This window comes from Myiozetetes cayanensis, unplaced genomic scaffold, assembly GCF_022539395.1.
Source record: "Myiozetetes cayanensis isolate MyiCay16 unplaced genomic scaffold, myiCay2020 scf34, whole genome shotgun sequence".
Taxonomy (NCBI): domain Eukaryota; kingdom Metazoa; phylum Chordata; class Aves; order Passeriformes; family Tyrannidae; genus Myiozetetes; species Myiozetetes cayanensis.
In genome coordinates this window covers 2,136,836-2,158,606 of record NW_026087566.1, presented here as the reverse complement: position 1 = coordinate 2,158,606, position 21,771 = coordinate 2,136,836, and the positions used below count along the sequence as shown (strand labels likewise).

Sequence of the window (21,771 nt, the reverse complement as noted above, 5' to 3'; positions counted from 1 at the left end):
CCTTCAAGGAGTCATTTAAACTATAACATGGAAAAATTTTGAGGGGAAAGGGGCAAAAAAAAAAGCATTTTTGGGACTATTTCTTTTGTGACTCCCTCCTGTTGTTCCAAAAGGCATTTGTCTGTCTTTGAACCCAAAGGAAGTTTTCCTGGCCTCTTGACTAGAAAACTCTGTGTAATTTCTCAGCTCACTGCATATTAGACAGTGCCTGCAATTAATGAGATCATCGTCCATCTTCCTTCCTCTGTCAGCTTCTGGGAAAAACAGTACTTGGAGAAGTACACAAAGGAGATGAAAAGGAAGTTGCTTATGAATTATGAACAGCCTTTCAGGCTGATGCTGTTTCACGGGGCTGTCACTCCGTTTTAATTATGTAATTCAGATAGAATGATGCTTTTTCTTAAAGCCCTGTTTGTGTTTGATCACCTTTCAGAGGTAACGCTTAGCTCGCGTTTGTTGAGTTTTCATTTTCAATAGCAAGAGCGGTTGCTTTGTGCCCTCACTGATTAAATAACGGAGAAGGAAGGCTCTGAGCACACGTGACAGTATCTGAGAGGCCACATCTGGGAGCTACCTGGGTATTCTGTGGCTCGTGTGAAGGATGGAGCTGCTTGTTTGAACCCAGTGATGAGGCCCAGAGCGTGCAAATCCTGCCAGCCTCTCCCAGTGCCAAAATGCCTCTTTTCCCATGTTTTCTTACCCCACAGCCCCCTGCACCCACCCACCAGCAGCTCTGCAGTTTATTTTGGGAGCGGTGTGTGTGTAAATTGAGCTGTCAGTCCCCAGCCTCGTGATCCCCGGAGCTGCGCAGTTGGAAGCAGATCCAGACCCTGCCTCTCCCTCTGATCGGGGATAATCCTGCGGCTCCCGGGTGGGCATCGTGGGAGCACTCCCCTCCTGGCACCAGAGGGGCAGTGGGGAGGCTTTCTCGTGCTCCTCTGTGACAGTGCTGATGATGTTGTCTGGCACAGATTCCACCAAGGCCCAGCTGTCTCCTCCTGGCATCTGCTGTCGTCCCGCTCCACCACGGGGCCGCTCTCAGTAGGGATAGGGCACTTTGTTTTGATTTTATTTATTTACCTTTCGCTGGGGAGAAGCTTTTTTGACAAAAGATTAAGAGTTTGGGTTGCCTGACTTGATTTTGGGTCTGTGTTCTCCAGGGTGGAGGGTGCTGGAGGCTTTGTGAGGGGTTTGCCCCAGTGGGATGGCGGGATGGGGGCTCTGCTGTGGTGTTGTGCTGGTGGGATGTGTCCTGACTGCTCTGGAAAGATGTAAAGATGTCTTTGGAAGCTGGGCTGGAATTGCTGCTGAGGACTGGGCATGGGGCTGTGCACTACAAAGGGATGCCCCCAAAGTGAAGTCTTTGGGGTGGCCTTGCAGTACCTGAAGGGAGCTGATAGGAAAGATGGAGAGAGACTATTTACCAAGGCCTGGAGTGACAGGACAAGGGGGAATGGCTTCACACTGACAAAGAGTAGGTTTAGATTGGATATCAGGAAGAAATTCCTCCCTGTGAGGGTGATGAGGCCCTGGCACAGGTTGCCCAGAGAAGCTGTGGCTGCCCCTGGATCCCTGGAAGTGTCCAAGGCCAGGTTGGACGGGGCTTGGAGCCACCTGGGCTGGTGGAAGGTGTCCCTGCCTGTGGCAGGGGGTTGGAATGAGATGATATTTAAGGTCCCTTCCCACTCAGACCATCCTGTGATGCCTGGAAGTGTTCAAGGCCAGGTTAGATGGAGCTCTGAACCACCTGTTCTAGTGGAAGGTGTCCCTGTCCACAGCAGGGGGGTTGGAGCTGGATGGTCTTGAAGATCCCTCCCAACCCAGGCCATTTTATGATTGTGTGAGTGTTCTGGGGCCTGGTTCAGCTGTGACATGTTATTCAAACACTTGAGAGCTGCTCCTGGTTGCTCCACGTGGAGCTCAGTTACCTGGAGAAGCACATCCAGAGTCACCTGGTGCCACAAGCTCCCTTCTGCTCTGCCTGTGGATCCACACACACCTCCAGCACGCTGGAGTATCTACTCCTCTCCAGCTCACACTGCTCTGAGGGTAGGGATGGCAACATTCTACTCTCAAACCAGCTGGAGGCTTGAGATGCCAGCTGGGAAAGCAGCTCCAAGCCTGGCAGTGAAGTGTTCCATGTGCCAGCCTGTGCCTCGTCGTCACGCCAGCGAATGGCACAGCGGCTGCGTTTGGTGGCAGGAGCTGGCCGGGCTCTCACCGGTTAAACTCAGCTCCTGGACAAACAAACTCAGGGCCTGGGGCTGCACACACAGAGCAAGCACCAGTGGCATTGGTGGGCTGAAATGGGGCTGTTCCTCCTGCTCCTGGCAAGCAGAACTTTGCCTCCTGAGTGCCTGGTTGGGTTGTTCCAGAGGACTCCTCCGGAGGCCTCTCCTCCTGAAAGGCAGGCTGTGGGTCTGGGGGAGGTTTGGAGGAGCTGTTAATTGTGGGGTAGGCTGCTGCTTTTCAGATAGTGTCCCTGGTTAAGGAGAAGAGTCCTGCTGGGAATGGATAAGGTTCTTCCGAGGGTTTGTGTTTTATCTGCCGTGCAGAGGGTGCTGCTCAAGTTTATCTCTGCACAGCTCTCCTTGCTCTAATTATGCATCACTGAACCATTGCTTCAGGGCGGGGCTGCTTTTACACTTTTAAGAATGTTTTAGAATATTTTTTTTCCCCCCCTTGATGTTGTGTTTTTTCCTAAGAGGGATTTCCACTTCCCCCACTCAAAAGGAAAAACAAACAGGGTTATAATTATGGGCTTCTTTCAAAATTCTCAGACCATCTCTTTTTAAGAATTCAAATCTAGAACACGCAGTTTTAAGAAGGTTTAAATTCTCTTTGGTCATTGAATTTATTACCTGAGTGAAAACCCAAAGCAGAGCTGAGACTTTCCCTCTAGACACACAAGGGGGGTGGATAAAGACAATTCAGTTTTGCTTCTTGGTTTGAACAGGCCAGATCTGTCCCAAAATCATCCATGGGGTTTGGAGTGAGAGATGCTTTTAGCTGACATGTACAATGCATGAGGAAGAAAAAGGGAGAGGATGGAGTTCAGCATCCATTGGAGAGGTGTAAAATGTCCTTACAGATGACATTCCTGGTGAATGGGTATGATTCCATGGCCTGTGTGTTTGAAATCCTGCTGGGAGAGCTTTGCAGCTTAGAGATAATGGTGGTGGCTCACTCCTGCTTACCCACTGGATCGCTTTGTCTGCTTAATGTTATTTATTTGCTTATCTGGTGCTGATGAAATTTCATCAGCCCTATTGTAATGGGTTTAAATCTCAGCCCTGCCAGGCCTTGGAGGGCAGGCTGTAGGGAATGATTCCCAATGCCTTGGGAGAAAGGCATCTGTTGAGTGGACATTTCTGCAGCTAAAAGATGCTGTGGGAACCATGTGGGAGCAGGATCACAGAATCATAAAATGGTTTGGGTTGGGAGGGACCTTAAAGATCATCCCTTCCCAACCCCTGCCATGGGCAGGGACACCTTCCACCAGCCCAGGTTGCTCCAAGCCCCGTCCAACCTGGCCTTGGACACTTCCAGGGATCCAGGGGCAGCCACAGCTTCTCTGGGCAACCTGTACTCATCTGCTGGGAGATGCTCCTGCTCTCCCACGGCAAGCCCAGACATCATCCCCCAAAATACCTGTGTCCAAATGAAAGAGCACCCAGGGCGTTTCAGAAGCTGCAGTCGGGTTTGGGGGGCTCTCAGGATCCCACTGAGTGGGTTTTTCTGATGGATCTTTGTGCCTTTCAGTCATGCTTTTTTGGCCTCGTGGCAGAAAGGCAGCTCTTTCACCTCTAAAAAATTAATGGCTGCGTCCTCCCGAGCCCACCCCGGCTCGGAGGCAGCTGAATCCTGCTTGGAGCACAGTGGGAGCAGGGGCTGTGGGCCTGAGCAGCACAGACAGATGATAACAGGATCACCTGCTTCCCTGCACAACACCCAGCCATTCCTTTGTGCTGGAAAGCCCTGGCACTGGGCAGGACAGCGGGAAGCACTGACAGCCTTTGCTGAATCACGGCCGCTGCTGCAGTGCCAGGGCTGCACCCCTGCTGGATGTTGTGTTCCCAGGGAAAGGGGAAGGCCTTCCCTGTGCTGGGTGCTGTCCATGGAGGCAGCAGATAAACCTCTGACAGGTTATGTGAGCTCACTAGGTGTCTAGAGTCCTCTCTGGATGGTGTCCCAGGAAATTCTTGTCCAGAGGCAAGAAAGGACTAGGTGTGGCTTTCCAGGGAGATTGGGGGGAGACACTGACTGCTCTTCTCCAAAAAAAAAAAAGTGGGAGGAAGAGAGGGAAGGAGGCAGAGTAAGGAGACAGCCTCATCTAAATGCAGCACAGCAGATTTGAGAGTGGTTTGCTCTGGATGAGCAGTTGGGAAGCAGAGATGCTGATGTCTGTGGATGTGTAGAGAAGGAGCGTGGCTGCGAGGGGATCACCAGTGGTGAGGGGGTGGAAGCTGCTTCTACCATCCACATTTTCCTGCCAACAGACAGGGTAGTGCACTGGGAAATCTGCTGTCCCCAGTCCCACGTGTGTGTTTGGGGCAGAGAGGTAATTTTTGTGTGTGTGCACACAAACCCAGCAGAGCAGCACATTTGTGTGTCATTTTATGCTCATGTTTGTGCCCTGGTTGCTTTTGTGGCCCCTACACCAGGTTAACACTACATTTTAGTGTTTCAGTACTAAATAGACCTGTAAATAGTATCAAGCATCAGCCAGATGAGACCAGGATATAATCAATATGATCCTTTGAGCGCTGGGAGGAGAGCAACCATATGTCTAAAAAATTAGGGCCCAGCATTTTTTGGGACAAAAATTAGATACTTAATTCTTTCCTATTTTATCCCCCCATCTTTATGGGTTCTTTTTAGGGAAAGTTCTTGAACTTCCTTAGTACAGTTCTGTCAAATGGCAGAAATTTCTGAGGCAGAAATTAAATTGCAGAGTCATCTTGCTAAGGCTTAAAAAAGCTGGGTGAGAGATCTGGTTACTGGCCCTGGAGTTTCTCTGGTGTGGTTCCATATATCCAGTTAATTTATTGCCAGCCAGACAAAACCACAAGTTTCTTCCTTGCTCCTGGTAACCTGAGCTTTGTTGCTGGATTCATTAGCTTCTGATGGTCATGGCTAACATATGATCACACTAATAGCTGATTATTAATCACTGCCAGTGGCTGTAATTATATCAGCTATTAGGAAGTCAGCTAAAAGCACTGTCTGTCCAACCAGCACAGAGAGCAGGGAGAAACACAGCCCCTGCATCAGGGAGCAGATAATGGTTGTTGGCAACTTCATTTCCTGTTGTAGATCGATGCACTTTAGAAAAATGACTCTGAGTTTTGGCACCTTCCTGCTCCCACCCCAGTTGTCCAGCCCTGTGTGCTTTGCTCTGCACTGTGGTGTGGCTTTCTGAGCCCTGCAGGAAGGATTTGGGTTTAAATCCTGCTGAGTGCACCCACAGGGGTGGAAAGCATCCCTTCCCACGCCAGCATCACACCTCTCCAGCAGACACTTCTGCTGAGAGACTGGTTAAACTGGGAAATGCAGAGTTTTGAGCACCAGAAGCACACCTGCACTTACCCTGCTGCTGCCAGTGATCTCCTGGGACAACGTGGTGGCTGAGCAGTGTCCTGTGTGCACCAGGATGGAAATTCGGCTTGGCACGTCTTAAATGCCTGTGAAATTTGGATGCAGCTGGGCAGAAGTTATGAGGGATGCAGTGACTGGCACGCATTTCCCTTGTGCAGGAACACTTAAACCTTTCCTTTGCTCCTGTTGTGCCAGGTTTTGCCTAATGGCTGCTTGTTTTTACTCTCATCAGGAACCTTTGCTGAGAGGTAGCGGAGCAGCCTCAGGACATCACCATGATGGAGGATCACGCACCTGGCCAGGAAAAACACTTCTCCTCAGGTGAGCACGCCCTGGAGATGGTGAAAGGACCTGCCTTGCCCACTGCTGATCTAAGCAGGGGGAGTGGGAACAGCGTGGTGGTGCCAGGGGTCCTTCGGGACAGCCAGGAGAGGGAATATGTGTGTGGAAGGATATCATGGATCATCTGGCTGCAGCCAGAAGATGCTCCAGCATTTGCAGTCGTAGGAAAATGCTGCTCTGGGTTATCATTGCCCAGCAGCAGCAGATTAACCCCTGGTACCCAGGTTAGGGAGGATCTTACTGCTGCAGCTTTGCGACTGTGTGTTCGTGTTCACTCCTCGGTTTGCTATAAAAACACAGCACTGCTTTTATTTGGGGTCACAGCTCAAGGGTGCTGCTTGCTGCCTGCTTTCCTCACCTGCACAGGGACCTGGGGACAACTGAACAGAGAGCTCTGGGAGCAGGGGCCATGCCAGAGTCTTCCTCCCCATATTTCAGACCTGCATTTCTCCAGAGGCCTTTCCTTTCCCATTCCACTGCTCTCCACGATCGAGCTTGGAAACGCTCACAGCGCTCACAAACCTGGTGGGACTCACTCCTGGCCACGCTCCCCATAAACATCATCTTTAATTTTCTTTTCTTGAGGTGCTTTGGACACCCCTTACATAAATGGATTGCCTCTGCCCTGGAGAGGATCCACAGCATCCATTCATCCTGGGCTCTGTAATGCATTGCAGGCCGACGGCTCCTCTCAGCTTGTTTCGCTCATCAGCTTCCCAGGGATTTTGCTTCTTCTTTCCTAAGTCAGTTTTTCCAGCTCTCATTATTTGATTTGCCTCGACCCTTTGCTGAGAGGAGGCTTGTGCCTCTTGCCCTGCTCTTCCAAAAGACTTTTACCACCACGTCTTGGCCCAGCTCGTTGTCCTGCACCGACCCTGGGCTGATTTGCAGTCGTGGGAGTGCTCAACCTGCTCTGGGAGGGAGCTGAGGGCCCCAGAGAGGACAACAGTGACTCAGGAGCTGCCCATCTTTCCTCCTTACGTTGCTAAGATCTCCTTGCCTGCTCCTGCCATGCTTTGCTGTTTCTGCCTGTCCGGTTCACTGGGCTTTTCTTTTGCTGATGGGTTTCCGCTTGTCCCTTTTGGTGATGACACCGGTGCTTTTGGTTGGCATTTTCACGCTTTGCTTGCTTTTAATTCGGGTGGTTTTTCCTCTCCAGTCACGGTTTCTTGCTGCTGTGGATCTGGGCAATCAGAGTTGGTAACACACAGGCCCTAATCCGTAGCCAAGGACTCGTTGTTAAGTATTTGAATGTTTTCCAGGCTATCCCCTTCAGATACCAGTCGATGATGGATCGGATGAGCCTGTTTCCGAAACATCTGACGCTAAGAGCACCCCAACTACAGAAGGTGGGAGCTCTTTGACTTACTGCTTTGAAACCATGATGGATGGGGGCGTGGTAAAACCTTGCCCAAAAGAACTCGCCGTGCCGTGTCCTGGTGGGGTTTCTCTTGGACAAAAGCTCTTCCTTAGTCTCATCACTCAGGGATGTTTGCCGTGCTGCAGAATGAGATAATGAGCTCTGAAAGTGGGCTGGAAGGCAGGAGAAGGTGAAGTGTTTGTTGCAGCTCAGGGTTTGTTTCCTGTAGATTTTTTACAATGTTTTGTGACACAGGTTTGTGTCACTGTGCTCCCCCAAGCACTGACAGCAGGTCCTGTTTGCTGAGTTCCCTTCTGGAGCCAGCTGGTTTTTGTTGCCCCCTCTGTGTGTTCATTAGTACGGTGAGATTCCTGCTGGAATGATGAGCTGGGCAGGCTCCACACATAAAACCAAACTTCATGCTGATGGGAAGGTTATGGTGGTAGGACTCAAACCATGCCTGTGATGCTCTGGAGTGTTACCTGGTTGTCATGTTTGTGGAAAGAAACTCATTCCAAAGTGGTCCAGAGACTTGTCCACCATTTCAATTAACTGCACCTCGTGTGTTCCTCGGGTGTTTTAATCCCAAGTATCTGCCTTTGGAGACTTCAGGTAAAGCTGTTAGCTTGCAAAATTGGTCTAAAAGAAAGGAGAGGTGGACAGAGATGCTGAGCAGTCCCAGCCCTGTCCTGCTGGAGGTGTGGGCTGTCTGATTGCCTGTGAAGTGGCTCAGGAAATCAGGGTGTAAAAGCTTGCTGGTGCAGGAGGGGATACCATCCCTCTTCCCAGTTGGATTGGTACTGTCAGGAGGAGCAGACATCCCTGTGGTAGATGCAGCCAGGTGCCTGTCTGTGTATCCCAGAGCTACCCAGAGTGCTGGGATGGTTTGTGAAGGTATCCCATGGGAGCTAATCTGTCCTGCTCCAGCCCAGTGATGTCCCAGTGCAGACAGCATCGCTGTGCGTGTGGATCAGGCACCAATGGCTGCTTTTGGCTGTGGATTTTCGGATAGAGCTCGTGGCAAAGCCTTCAGAAGCATAAGGAGTGTGCTGTGGCGCTTTGTGTGGCAGAGGGGTGGCTTTGCTGTGTCGTGCTTGGTTTGTCCCCCTCCACGAGCCCCACTGGCTGAAGGGAGGGAGTCGAGTGCTTCTCTGAGCAAAAAGGTTCTTCTGGCACGTCCTGGCCTCCGCAGGGCTCTGCCACCCGACAGCTGTGTGAAAGCTGCGTTGTTTTTCAGATGCCACAGCACCTTTAGTGGAGGAAGGAGACCACGAGGATCAGGGTGGTGTGGAACAGCACGGGGAGATCCCAGAAGGAACCACAGGTGAGGGAGACCAAGGTGCAGTTCCACCTTTGATGCAGACAGAGCAGAGAGAGCTGGACTGGTTAGTGCTGTGAGGTGACACCAGGAAACCTCTCTCAGGGACGCTTTGCTCCTGACGCTGCTTCTTCCTTCTCTCCCAAATAATTCCTGGCTTACAGTTGTCCTCTTGCCTTCCCCATCCCGAGGGGAACTCGCAGCTTTCTCTTCTCCTTCTCAGCTCTGCATCTCTGACAATCTTTTCTGGGGTGGCTTTGCCTCCCACCTTCAGGCTGAGCAGATCCGGGTCGTTCCAGCCCCTCTTTTCCAGCAGCCCCTCATCCCGCTCTCCGCAGGCCCTCGGTGCCTGTCCCGGAGCCCTCGCGGGTGTCTTCGGAGTGGCAGGTGAAAACCAGGCCACTGCAGCAGTGCTTTTAAGGATAATGCAGAGGAAATGAAGTGGCTAATTCGGCCTGAATGGCCTGTGGGGAATCACTGCACCTGGGCCTGGTTTTCCAAAGGAGGGATGGTGCCTTCCAGAGGCAGAGCAGGGAGTGACTGCAGCGGTGCTGTGTGGGTGGGAGAGGGCAGGAGCTGTGGGGAGGGGCAGGTCTGTGTGTGGAGAATGAATATGTGTCCCCTGTACCATAACCAGTGGCTTTTCCTGGAAGCATCAGGCAGGACCTGAGAAAGGTAGTGGGTGGAAAAGGGCTTCTGGTAATGCCAGACACTGAAACACACCCACAACAGTGAAATCCATCTGCATCCAGTCCCCAGGCTGCTGGTGGGGCCCTGGGAGTGGGACACAGAGTGGTTCACCTGCTTGCAAGGATGTGCAGACCCTGGTGCAAGACCTGACTGTACCAGGGAGCCAGTGTGTGCTGAACTCCTGGGAAAAAAAAATATAGGGAAACAGAGAGAGTTCTGGTTTGGCCAGAGAATGTGACGTGCAGGTATAATTGTTTAAGCTGGTCTGAAAGTACTCATAGAATAAATTGGAAAAATCCTGAGAAAGGCAAACCATCATCGCTGTGAAGAAGACTGTGCTTCTCTGATGTTCCAGTATTCCTGAAGTGTCAGATTTATATCAGGCTTGGAATTACTGGTCTCACACAGCCTTGGCAGGGTTCATTGTGGTGAGGTGGGCAGTAGACACCAAGAAGGTGGGCTCAGGTAAGAGACATTTATGTGATTGCTGCTGGCTCCATAAAGGGTAGGTGGGGGTAGAAGAGGGGATATAAGTCCACAAGTTTCCTTGCTCCTTGATAACCTGTTTCCTGCCTGAAAGAGCTTGTACTAACCTGCCATGTAGGATGTGTGAGTTGGTGGAACACTCCTCCTGTCTGGTACAGCACAGGCTGAGCAAATCTATCCAGACCCATCATCAATGTGGAGTGATTTCCTTTCTGATCCTGCTCTGCTCATGATACAGCAGAGATCATGCCCAGTCTGATGGGCAGCATCAGAAGGGAGGCAAATAAATTCTCCAGGCACACACTTCAACTTAACTCTTGTTTTGATCATGTTTTTCCCCTTGTTCCTCTGACCTGGGAGCAGCTGAAGAGGCGGGCGTAGGAGCCACTCCCAACCTGGAGGACCACGCTGCAGGAGATGACACTCAAGGTGGGTGAATCATCTGTCCCTGGGTCCAGTTATTGCTGCCCACGTGGTTGCTGGTGGCTTGGGAATTTTGTTCTGTGATGAAATGCTCTGCACACTGCACAGCAGTCGTGCAGTCCTCCCTCTTCCTCACAGGGAAGGGTCATCCACGCTTGGAATGTTCAGACATTACCCATTTCAGGTAACTGCAGCTTCTCATGCACCACATTTCTCTCTCAGACGGCCAGAGTTAGGGTGCTTGTTTGTCCAGTTGCAAAACCAGGGCATTGTCCAGGCTGGAAAAGCTGATGGACAGAGCTGGGATGTGCCATGACCAGGAGGAACTGCTCACGTTGAACAGAGGCAGTGTGGGCCCTGCATGTCATGCATGAGATCAGTGAATTGTTTAGTTGCTGTGTCTTTCTAATGTAAAACATGTCTCAAACCTACTCACTGATGCCCTGACTTCAGCATTAAGGGTTTATTTTCCTTATCCCAGTCTTAAGGAAGAGGCCAAGTCAGACAAAGTGGGCAGCAAGCGCTTCCAGAGCATTGATTGTGTCTGCTTAGATGAGCCAAGGATGTCTTGGCTACCTGGAAAGCCTCTCTTGACTCTGCTCAGTTCAGACTTGATGGAAAACTTCAGGATGGGGTTTTCCCAAAGCACCCAGTGCTGGCTTAATTCCATGCCCACTGGGGCAGACTTAGGGATTCAGACTCCCCGTGGTGTTGCTGTCTTGCCTCCACACCGCAGCCCTAATTTGGTGTGCTGTTTAAAATCTCAGTGAAACTCCATTTTCCAAGGCAGTTTTCTGCACAGTGAACACAACAAACCCCTGCAGTTGGGCAGTGTCTCCTCCTCATGGCTCCATTAGTGCATTTAGACATCCATGTCTTTCACAGAAGTAAATAGGTCTTTGCCTTCTCAGCTCAGGGCAGAATTCAGCTTGTCTTTGCTCTCCACAGTTCTGTGCACCCTGCTCCCTGCAGTTAAAACAGAACCTTTGCTTGCCTGGCCAGTGGTTTTTGGCCTGGCAGCTCTTCTGTATTTAAAGTAGTGGTGCCACTATAAAATAGAAATCAAGAGTTATCAGGAGGGGGGTGAAGTTCTCTCTTCTCTCTCCCCTGGTTTTAGTGCTGTTTCTCACCAGCTTTTTGCTGAGACCTCTCTGTCCTGTCCTGGGGTCTTTGAGCTGTCAGATGTGGAGCCACACAGCGAGTTGGAGCTCTGACTAAACCTTATACATGGCATTTCTAGGTTCTTTGTAAATTGTGCCATCTCTTAAAGCGGGCTTTTAATAATGTGCTGCTTCCTTTTAATGGTTCTCTTTGATTCAGAGGAAAATGTGATTATCGACACACAGAGCCTTGGATGTCTCATTGGTACCTACCTGATGTGGGGTTTTAAAAAAAATACAGTGTTTGCAGTGCAGATGGAGCATCTTAAAATGCTTTTGGAGTCTCAGGTGGGAGAGAAGCATCCTCTGATTCCCAGTTTGGCATTGACCCCGCACTGCAGATTTACCTCAAAAAAAAAAAAAAAACACCACCCTGGAAAATCCTGGAATATGGAAGCACAGCTCATGAACTGCCTGTCCACATCCCTGCACTGCTGCTCATTAGTGGTCACGATGTTCCTTTGCAGAAGAAATGAGCCAGGTTGTCCTGCTGGCTGCTGCGTGAACGCTTCAAATCCCCCTGATTATAAAAGGTGTTTCTTGATGCCATATTTCAAATATTACCTTCCAGCAGGGGCCAATTGAAGATTTCTTTTAAACCACAGTCTCCAAGGTCTTTGTGTGGTGGTTTCACTTAAACCATGATATTCTCTTAAAAAAAGGGGAGGACGTCGATAAAAGACCAAATCGGTCTTGACTTCATCTTTTCTTGTTTTGTTCTTGTTTGTTCATCTGCCAAAGCCACAGCTGTGATCTCAGTACTGCAGGGCTCTGATCTGGGCCCTTTGGTTTACCTGAGCAGTGCTCAAAAAAGGCCTAAGAGTCTTTGGAGCTGGGCAAATTCATAATACAAGAATTCTTACCAGGAAGGTTGGCTTTAAAGCAGTTTACCTCTGTCCAGGTGAATTCTCCGTTGCTCTGTGCATCTTTGCTTCAGCTGAATGAATTTCCAACAGAAAAAGCTCCAGCTCGAGTGGGATATATCACTTAACTCTGATGAGTCTCAGTCCAAAATCACTGCAACTTCACTTTTCCTCCCAGTCCTTTCCCCGTGGCTGATGAAATAAATAAGACAGGAGACATGGGGAGTGCTCTTCTCCACACCCATGGGCAGCTGGAATGACCTGGAGGGCAGAGCAGGGGTGGTTTGAGCTCTGACAGGTGCTGTGTGTGTCTGAACATCTCCCGAAGGGAGGAAAGAGCCACAGGGGTTTTGTGAGCCCAGGGAGGAGGGGAAGGGTCTGGCCTGTTTTGTCCAGGCCCTTGAGGCAGGAGGAGGTGGGCACTGACCAGCAAACCCACGGTCCTGTGGTGGTCTCAGATTGGAAAATGGGCATGTTCTTGGCTTCTGGAAATTCCTACAGCTGAGCCAGCTCGTGGAGTGCAAGTGTGGACCTGGACATCTCCAAGGCCGGGTCCAGGCAGGAATCTGATCTCCCATGCACTGTGGCTGTCACTGTTTGTGATTCCCATGGGGATCAGGGTTTCTTTAAAGGCAGAAACCACTGTGGCAGTGAGCTGTCTGTTCAGTGGGGCGGTGTGGGACTTCCATTATCCTCTCAGCTGACAGTAGAAATCCTCAGTCTCTCGGTGTCTCATGACTGTTTGACATGCCTGTGCTAATTTTTTGCCCCTGCTTCATACCCCACGTCTTCAGCTCCAGGGGAGCCGAGCTCTCCAAAGCTGCAGCCCGGCCCTCGGGAGCGTGTGGGAGAGGCAGTAAAAGGAGAAAGCCAGCCCCCAAAGCAGGGACCTGGGGGCCTTCAGCAGCCACTGCTGTCCCGTGAAACAAAGGCTCCAGCAGCAGCTCCCACCAGAATTGAGGTCACCATCCCAATCCCCCTGGACATGTACCAAGGCTCCAGAGCAGCCGAGGACGGCAGTGAGTTGTGGGATCATCGAGGCAGAGAAGGCATCGGTGTGGAGCCGGAGCTGGGTCGGGATGTGCTGGCAGGAGCAGGTGGCACAGGTGACCGTAAGGATGGGCCACCTCCTCTGTGCACCAAAGCCCCACTGAAAGAAGATTCCAGTGGGCAGGAGAGGGATGAGGATCGTGATATTGATGAAACTTCCGAGCAGGATATGCTGTCCCTGGTGGGTCAGCAGGTTTCACCAGGACCTGACACGGGTTCACGTCCAGCAACAGCCAAGGAGACTCTTGAAGAACGTGATAGAGAAGAGTCCAGAGATGTCCCCAGTGACACCCCAAGAGAGGCACCTGTGGTTGAAACTCAGTCACAGAAAGCAGGAGAGGACCAAGAGGAGAAGGAACAGCCACTGGGGGGTGAAGGAGGTACAGACGTCACCCCATCAGAGCCTTCTGAAATCACCCCCCAAAAAGAAGCTGAGCCCGGGCAGGGAGAAGATTCTGGACCCTTGCTAGAAACAGCCAAACTCCCTTCTGAGGTAAAAGGGGATGTGGAAGACAAAGATGCTGAGGTTGTGCCGGATACAGGAGAGTGTCAGACGCCCAAGAAGAAGCCCAGTGCCCTCTCTGCAGACAAAGCCAGCCGCGTCCCCCTCCTCAAAGGTCTGTGCTCCGTTTGCTGCCCTCGGCTCTCCGGTGGCTGCCTCCCAACAAGGCTGCCTGATCCAGCACCACAGCTTGCTGCCTCCTCGAGTCCTGCTGCTTGGAAATGGCCTGGACCTGCGCTGTGAACTGACCTCCACCGCGCCGCTGCTGCTCCCTCCCCGTCCTTCCCCCCTCATTTAATCCGGGGTTGGATTCCCAGACCCTCGCGCTTCGGCGTCACGTCCCTTGCATGGCGCTGGCGTGTCCCTCAGTCCTGCTTATTTTTTTTTTTTTTCCCCACCTGTTTTTAGTTTGATTTCTTTGGATCTGCTGGGTGGGGCACCTTGGCTCCCACCTGGCACCTTCCCAGGGAAGATGAAGGCCGGATGGACGTGGTTCCGGCCGGATGGAGCGGGGCTGACCTGGCGCGCGCCGCGGCTCGTCCCGGCAGGACACGTCCCATCTGGTTTGCATGTCTGGTCCAATAACTCTTGGAATTGCCTTTCCTAAAGAGGAGGGAGGAGGAAAAAGGCAAGGATGGCAGGTCTAACCGTGGAGAAGCCCCGCACTGATCCCGTTTCTTGTACTTTCCCCTTAAATATCCTGAGTGCTGCTGGAGGCAAGGCCTGCAGCCAGCTGGGCCTTTCCCTGCTGCCAGGCATGTCCATTGCTCTTCCAAAGCATCCTGCTCCAATCCCGGCTCTGGATGGGATGTCCCTGGATGTTCCAGTATCTGAGGGGTTCAGTGGGAGCTGCCTGTGTGCGTGGAGGCATCTAACAGCCTGTGGGGCTGGGCTGTTTTGGGTGAGGGTTTGAGTTCACCGCTGAATGCACGAGCATCCCTTAGGCTTTTCCTTTCTCCAAAGCTGTTTTCCACCCCTCCTGAGGCTCAGGAATGTCACTGGAGGCCCTGCTCGGTGTCCAGTTGCAGGTTTTGTCACGAGTTGTGCTAACACAGCAGGACACACTGGTGTCTCAGAGCGTTGTACCTCAGCTCTGGCTGCCCAGGGTCTATCCTGGGGGAAGCTCTGCCTTTTCCTGCAGTTCCTCATCCCAAAAGCTGCCTTGGCTGCCTCCATTATCCTGGGAATGCTGCTCTGGTTTGTGGCAGGCAGAACGTGCTCTTTGCTGTGTGGGGCTCAGGAAGAAATTGTTGATGGAGCTTTTTCCACTGGAGCTAAAGCTCATAACATATTTCTCGTTGTTCCCTATGGAATCGGCAGTGGGAAGCTTCCCACGTGTGCTGCAGGGCACGGGCATGGCTTGCACTGGAGCCTGGAATGATGGTGGGGTGGGGGTGCATTGCCCAGAGCCAGCCAGCTTCTGATTCAGTAGGAGAAATTCAATTATTTAATGGTCTTTCCCTTCAAAGGCAGAGATACTCCGTGGCTGTTCAGCTCCAACCTTGCTCCAATCTGCAGTGTAACTGAATTTGGGAGGGGTGGTGCCTCCAGCAGCTCTGGGATGGGTCAGTGTTGGATTAACAGCATTGCCCACGTCACCAGGAAAGGGCTGACCCCCCAGGACAAGTTTCCAAACACTGGGAAGAATATCAGCAGCTTTTCCTCCCAGACTGGGGAGGAATTAGCTGAAGACAGGGAAAAAGGGCTCTGTTATGAGTGCCTTGTACTACAAACAGTACTTCCTCCCCATTTTTAATCTCCTAATTAGACTGACCCAGGTGGAAGGGGCACTGTGCTGGGAGGCAGAGAGCAGTGTGTCAGGAGAGATGGGAATTAACAACATCCAGGGATAAAAGTGCTCTGCAAAGCCAACACGCTGAACAGCCACCTTAAATGAGGTCACGGTGCTGCTGGATCGGGGCGTCCTTTGGTTTGAGTCTTTATTTATATAATTGCTAGAACCAGTGGGTGTTTTAGAGAGGGAGACTCGTTGGAGGGAACTTTTTGTCCTGAACTGGGCGGATCCTGATGGATCTGGGTGCAGATCTGGGTGAAATGCTCTCACAGAAACCTCGTTGGTGTGTCTGCTCTCGGTGATGACTAACACGGCATCATCTGTTAACCCAGAAAGAATGTATTTACCATGTGAAAGGATTTCTGCAAGAAATGGTGACTGTGTAATATAGTTCTAGGAACAGATTTTAGTTCAAGGGAGAGCAGGGACAGGGAACAACCCCCAGCACGTGTGTTGTCATCTCTCTGGAGCTCCTGACCAGTCCCAAGAAGTGTAACTCTTGTGTTTCCCTTTGTCAGGCCGTGTTGACAAGGAAGGGACCGAAGCTGATGAAAAGAAACCCAAGGTGAGCTAAAAAATAAAGCCAGAGGTGACACCTGTGCATGTTCCTGGCTGCTCTCCTGCTCTCCTGGCCTGCAGTTGTCTGTCTTAGGAAACCTTCCCCATTCCCTTCCATTATTCCATTTGTTTTTCAACGGTGTTTTTATTTTTTCTTCCCTCACGCTGGGTTGGATGGTGCAATCCATGGGGTTCTTTGAGGGTGAGGAAATGATCCAAACCTAAATCAAACATGTGTCTCAAGGGGGTTGGGTGTGGGGTTGGAGAAATCACTTTCTCAGCCCAGCACTGGAAAGCAGCAGCTGCCTTTGGGGCAGGCTCAAGACTGCACTGGGTGTACTGGGGATGAGGAGTACGACAGTGAAGAGAGCAAACCATGTAATTAAAACATTAAATTGAATAATCCAGGCCTTGCAGATCATAGAATATCCTGAGTTGGAAGGGATCCACAGGGATCATCAACAGAGTTTAAGACTGCAGAGGTTTAACGGTGTCTGTCACACTGGTGATTTGGAGGAGGTTCAGTTTATTTGGCCATTAGCTTGGTTAGTGCCTGAGGGGGATGATGGACAAGCTGAGGGGCAGTTTAAGGGGTGAGGAGTAGAATTATTTGCAAGCAGTGTGAAATTGGGTTTTTCTCTATGGAAGCTTGGCAGGGTCGTTTCAGGCCAGGCATTAGACTTGGTACCAAGCCTGGATAAAACCAGCAGTGTGTTTTTGGCAGAGCAGGTGTGATGGGGTTGAGGAGCCTGGGAGCAGCCACCTGCATCTCTCAGAAGTGCTGGTGTTGGTACTGCTGTTCCTTTGCCAGGAAGGAGGAGGGTTTGGGAGCGAACTGAGGGTTCTGATGGTGAAATGTGCCTGTGGTGTGGAAGGGCAGAAGCAAGGACAGGCTGTCACAGGGTGACACTGTCCCCAGGAAGGGGCTCGGGTGTCGCTACACCCTGTGGAAGGAATAGCTGGGGTAGGTATCTCATACTTGCTGGAGCAGCCATGGGGCCCTGGCAGTGCCACCTAACACCCACCCCACACCCAGCTCTGCATTGCACCTTCTAATCCTATTTTACGTTGCTGATCCCATTTTCGTTTCCCTCCCTGTGCTGATTTTTGTTTTGTTCCCGTTTTATTTTGTTTTTCACGTTTTAAAGAAATCCTCACCTTCCACTGCCAAACCCCCAGGGGACAGACCCTCCATCCCCCCCCACCGACACACCTCCTCTAGCACAGCCCCTTCGAAACCACCCTCCAGCCCTGCTTCCGCCTCTAAGCGAGTCTCTCCTGCCACATCCCGACCTGCCAGTACAGGAACGCCAGAAATGAAAGCCAAGGTAAGGAAGTGGGATGTGAGAGAGGCCAAGGGGAATACCTTAAAGCATTCCTGAGTGATGGTGCTTGGCTGAGTCTCTCCCCCCACCATCCCGTGGAGAGGGTGGGATGTGCTTCACCTTCCCCGTGGCCACGGCCAGGTTTGGCTCCAGTTTTGGTGCTGGAGGGAACCAGCACTTGGAGCAAAAATAGCTCCTTGCTGCAGGGTGTTACCTGCTCTCCCTGAGGTGTTTCCACAGGTCCCTTTAAGCTCTTCCTTGTTTTGCAGCTTTATCTGTGTTTGATGGGAGTGTTGGCAGGAAAACAGCAGATGTGTTTGCAGTTTGCCACAGCCAGGCCTGCCAGGTGCTGCTGTAGGAAGTGCACACATATCCTTGGCTGTTTTCCCTTTGTTGTGTTTGCTCACACAGATAAACCTGTGGGGAGGGAAAGCACAGGGATTGCAGGTCACGTAGGATCAGAGAATCCCAGAATGGTTTGGGTTGGAAGGGATCTTAAAGCTCATCCAGTGCCACCCCCTGCCATGGGCAGGGACACTTTCCACCAGCCCAGGTTGCTCCAAGCCCTGTCCAACCTGGCCTTAGACACTTCCAGGGATGGGGCAGCCACACTTTTCTGGGCAACCTGTGCCACTCACTGATTATGAGATGTGATTTTACTGGTTCTGCTCTGCTTCCCTCCTGCCTTGGGACCAGTCAGCCTGTAAAATTTTCAGTTCCATGTTTTCCATGAGCTTTTACACTGACCAGCACTAAGTAGTCACCAGAAAGAGGATGTGTGAGTTCAGAGCTTTGGGAAGGATTTCTGCAGGACCAGGAGACCATAGATAGGATATTTCAGTTTTACCTGACGTTACAGGTGATGCAGGAGTGACACTGGTGTGCTGTAGGTGGGGATATCTGAGGTGCTTCCCAGTGTTTGAAGCCGGGCACTCGACTCGTGGATAAATTTATCTTCTGTATGAAATTTTAGCAGGACAGGGGAAACAAAGTGACGGAATTTAGAGAACAAAGGAGTTGAACACATGAACACGCTCTTGAGTTTCTGTATCTTCTGTAACAATTTTAGCAGAACAAGGGAAACAAAGTGATGAAGTTCAGAGAGCAGAGGAGGGAGTTTTGCATGCTAAACCAGGGGGGTGGTGAATGGTGCAGCTGAAGCCAAGGGCTCACCTGGGAAAGGTCACAGCCACTCCAGCAGCCCGGGAATGGTTGTGCCAGGTGGGAGACAAGGTGTGAACCGGCACATTCCATGTGTGGGGAACCCCTGGGAGCTCCGGTGGGCTGCCCAGGCTGCAGTACGCAGTGTGGGTTGGGGCATGTCTCGTGTGCTCTGACCCAGGAGGGGTGACAGCCCGTCCCTGACAGACCCCTCGTGTCCCCAGGGCCCGGAGATGAGGGGTGGCACGAAGACGGGCACGCCGCGCTCGGGGCAGGTGCAGAGGAACTCCACCAACGCCACGCGCATCCCGGCAAAGACCCCCACGGCCCCCAAGACCCCCCCCAGCTCCGGTAGGTGGACGGTGGGAGCCGTGTGGTGATGGCCTCAGTGGTGCTCCCGAGTTCTCCAGGCAGCTCTGGGGAGGGGGGGGAACAATGACCAAACTCACGGCCCCTAAGCAGGGGCACGGGCTGAGCTCTGCCAGGGGGTTGGGAGCTGCTCAGCCCTCTCCTGGAGCTGGGATGAGCCCTCTGGAGTGAGGCTTTCCAGGTGCTGGCTCTGTTCATGCACGTGTAGGAGAGGGCAGTTGCTTTATCCCTTTGGGATTCCCTCCAGTTTGGAAGATTTAGGCATCCCCTTTTTAATCCACCTACCGCTTTTCTCACTGACAATATTTCACAAAGACCAGGGGCAAGAGGATCAATTCTTCGATTGCAGGAATGGAGATTAGCCCATTATTATTCTCAGAGAAGAAAACCCCCAGAAAGCATCAGGCATTGTGAATTTCCATTAAAATGGTGCATTTCACTGAATATATATATATTTCATACTTAACTGGAGCTCCATAAAACCTTAAATTAATTAATTTTCCGGCTTTATTATGTTTAAGCATCTTTCTCATTCACCAAACAGGCAGAAAGGAGCAGAAAAAACCACCTCCTGCAGCAGCAAAGACTGAGAAAGGTGATGTTTAAGGGTTTTCTTCTTTCATTTGCTTTTCAAACTGGGGACAGTTGTAAAGCTGCTCAGCAACCAGCCTTATTTAATTACAGAGAGTAAAAAATACGTAAAAATGCTTCCAAATTTCTAATAGGAAAGTGGTTTTGAGTGTCTTTTGTCTTGTAATTCGTCATGCATGCCAATGCCACGCTCGGGTGGGGAGTTTTGACCATCTTCCTTCTGAGGTGTTGGGAAATTGCCTTTAAATCACAGTTTTTCCTTCAAAACGGAGCAGAAGAAAGCGCGGCCGTGCACTGGGAGTAGCGGGGTGGGCTCTGGGACTGGGGGGGGTGGGGCACTGACCCCAGAAAGGCAGGGAATGAGCAGGGAAGGGGGGGTGTGTGCCTGGATCACCCCCCTGTGCTCACTCCCCATCTGCAACCTCCAGGTGAGCAGCCAAAGTCTGGAGACAGAAGCGGTTACAGCAGTCCCGGCTCCCCCGGGACTCCAGGCAGCCGTTCCCGCACCCCCTCTCTGCCCACCCCACCAGCCAGGGAGCCCAAGAAGGTGGCAGTGGTTCGCACCCCACCGAAATCTCCAGCCTCTGCCAAGACCCGCATCCAGCCCTCGGCCGCGCCCATGCCCGACCTGAAAAACGTCAAGTCCAAAATTGGCTCCACTGAAAACCTGAAGCACCAGCCCGGAGGTGGCAAGGTAAAAAACGTGGGCTCTGCTTCCCCAGGGGGGCCTTGGCTGTGGGGACAGCGGGTGCTGGATGCTCCCTCCAGGGTGGGAGAGCCTCCCTGGGACAGCAGCAGCAGCTGTGGGCGGTGGGCAGCCAAACATCAGCTTGATTTCTGAGGTTTGGGTTGACTGGGTTGGCCTGGAATTCCTTGCCTGGCTTAGCATAGCTCAGCTGTCCCACGGAGAGCTCGTGGTGTGGGTCTCGTGGAGTGGCTTCTGGGGGAGCAGCATTCCCTCGTGGTGTCCAGTTAGGGACAGATTGTCCCTAGTTGGGGACAGATTGTCCAGTTAGGGACAGCAGGTTGTGACCTGCAGCCCTCAGGAGTGGTGGGATCAGGGTTGTGTTTGTGGATCCTACACCATGACCGGAGCAGTCCCTCCGTTAGTGAGCAGGAGGATTGGCTGTCTCCTCCTCCTGAGGGGCCCAGGCTCGGACCCCAAGTTTTTCCAGACACTGGGATTTTGGATCCAGCTCTGCTGGCAAGGTTTTGGGTTGTGTTCTGCCATCGGGCGCTGTGTGGCTACGTGGGCAGTGTGGCATGGCCAGAACTGGTGGCACTTCTGTCCTTTCAACCACTTCTCACTCCCAGAGAAGCTGTTTCACGAGCAGCAAAGTGACCTCCGTGTTGCAAGTGCTTGGGAATGAGGGTCTTGGGTTAAATTCTGCAAGCCTGGCAAGGGGCACTGCCTGTCCTAGGGGTGACACTGCCTGTTCTGAGGGGACACTGCCTGCCCTGGGGGTGACACTGCCTGGCTCCCAGACCTTGCAGAGCCATAACAAACCGTTCCCTGAGTGCTGTGCATGGCATTTTGTGTGACCTCCACGGCTCTGAATGTTCCCCTCTGGCACAGGGGGGGAGGCTTTGGGATGGCTCCTCTGCACCCCTTGAAATGGCAGCCTGCTTTTCCACGGCCTTCCTGGTGTTTTCTGCTGTGGCTGGAGATTTACTGGCTTTGTGCTACAATCCAGTGGGGCTCTGGAGCCTGGGCAGGGCAGTTGGTCATGAGCAGAGCAGCACGTGTCCTTTTTGGGGCCTCAGCTCTCCTGCCCACTTAGCACAAGTCATGGGATTTTCCTCCCACCCCCACAAACCCCGTTCTCACGGGATTTTAGAAGGAACCCTTCTGTTCACTGGAAATTGGTTAATTTATTCACTAGTTCTTTTTAATCCAGCTTTTACTAGTTGTTGGTTTTTTTCCCTCTCTCTGCTTCTCTGTCAGACGTGTTTGTTGTTGTTACTGAAAGAGTGGGAGCAGCTGAATTTGGGACAACTCCTTGCTCTTTGCAGGGGAGAATGGCTGGGTGCTCTGTTGGACATGAGGCTGCCCTCAGCAGAATGGTTGCAGCTGGAGCAGAAGGGGCTGATCCCACCAGTTTGATTTTAGGCTGAAATCAGAAATGGGTTTGGAGCCTGCTCTCCGTGCAGATTCCAGACCCCCAGCCTAGGGAAGCAAG

The 21,771-nt window shown here is 51.9% G+C and overlaps 1 protein-coding gene across 18 annotated transcripts in view; it reads left to right on the top strand.

The window, feature by feature from the left end:
* MAPT (microtubule associated protein tau) overlaps positions 1–21,771 on the top strand; it is a 45,935-nt gene that overhangs the window by 13,351 nt on the left and 10,813 nt on the right. For 3 of the 18 annotated variants that reach the window (XM_050327635.1, XM_050327631.1, XM_050327629.1), the window contains exons 2-11: positions 5,831–5,919; positions 7,203–7,289; positions 8,538–8,624; positions 10,158–10,223; positions 13,035–13,907; positions 16,106–16,152; positions 17,294–17,473; positions 18,856–18,982; positions 19,545–19,595; positions 20,020–20,285. In XM_050327635.1, the coding sequence (XP_050183592.1) occupies positions 5,874–5,919; positions 7,203–7,289; positions 8,538–8,624; positions 10,158–10,223; positions 13,035–13,907; positions 16,106–16,152; positions 17,294–17,473; positions 18,856–18,982; positions 19,545–19,595; positions 20,020–20,285 (1,830 nt within the window). In that variant the 5' untranslated portion in view covers positions 5,831–5,873. The remainder of the gene's footprint in view (positions 1–5,830; positions 5,920–7,202; positions 7,290–8,537; positions 8,625–10,157; positions 10,224–13,034; positions 13,908–16,105; positions 16,153–17,293; positions 17,474–18,855; positions 18,983–19,544; positions 19,596–20,019; positions 20,286–21,771) is intronic. The other 15 variants (XM_050327643.1, XM_050327641.1, XM_050327639.1 and 12 more) reach the window with 11 other exon arrangements.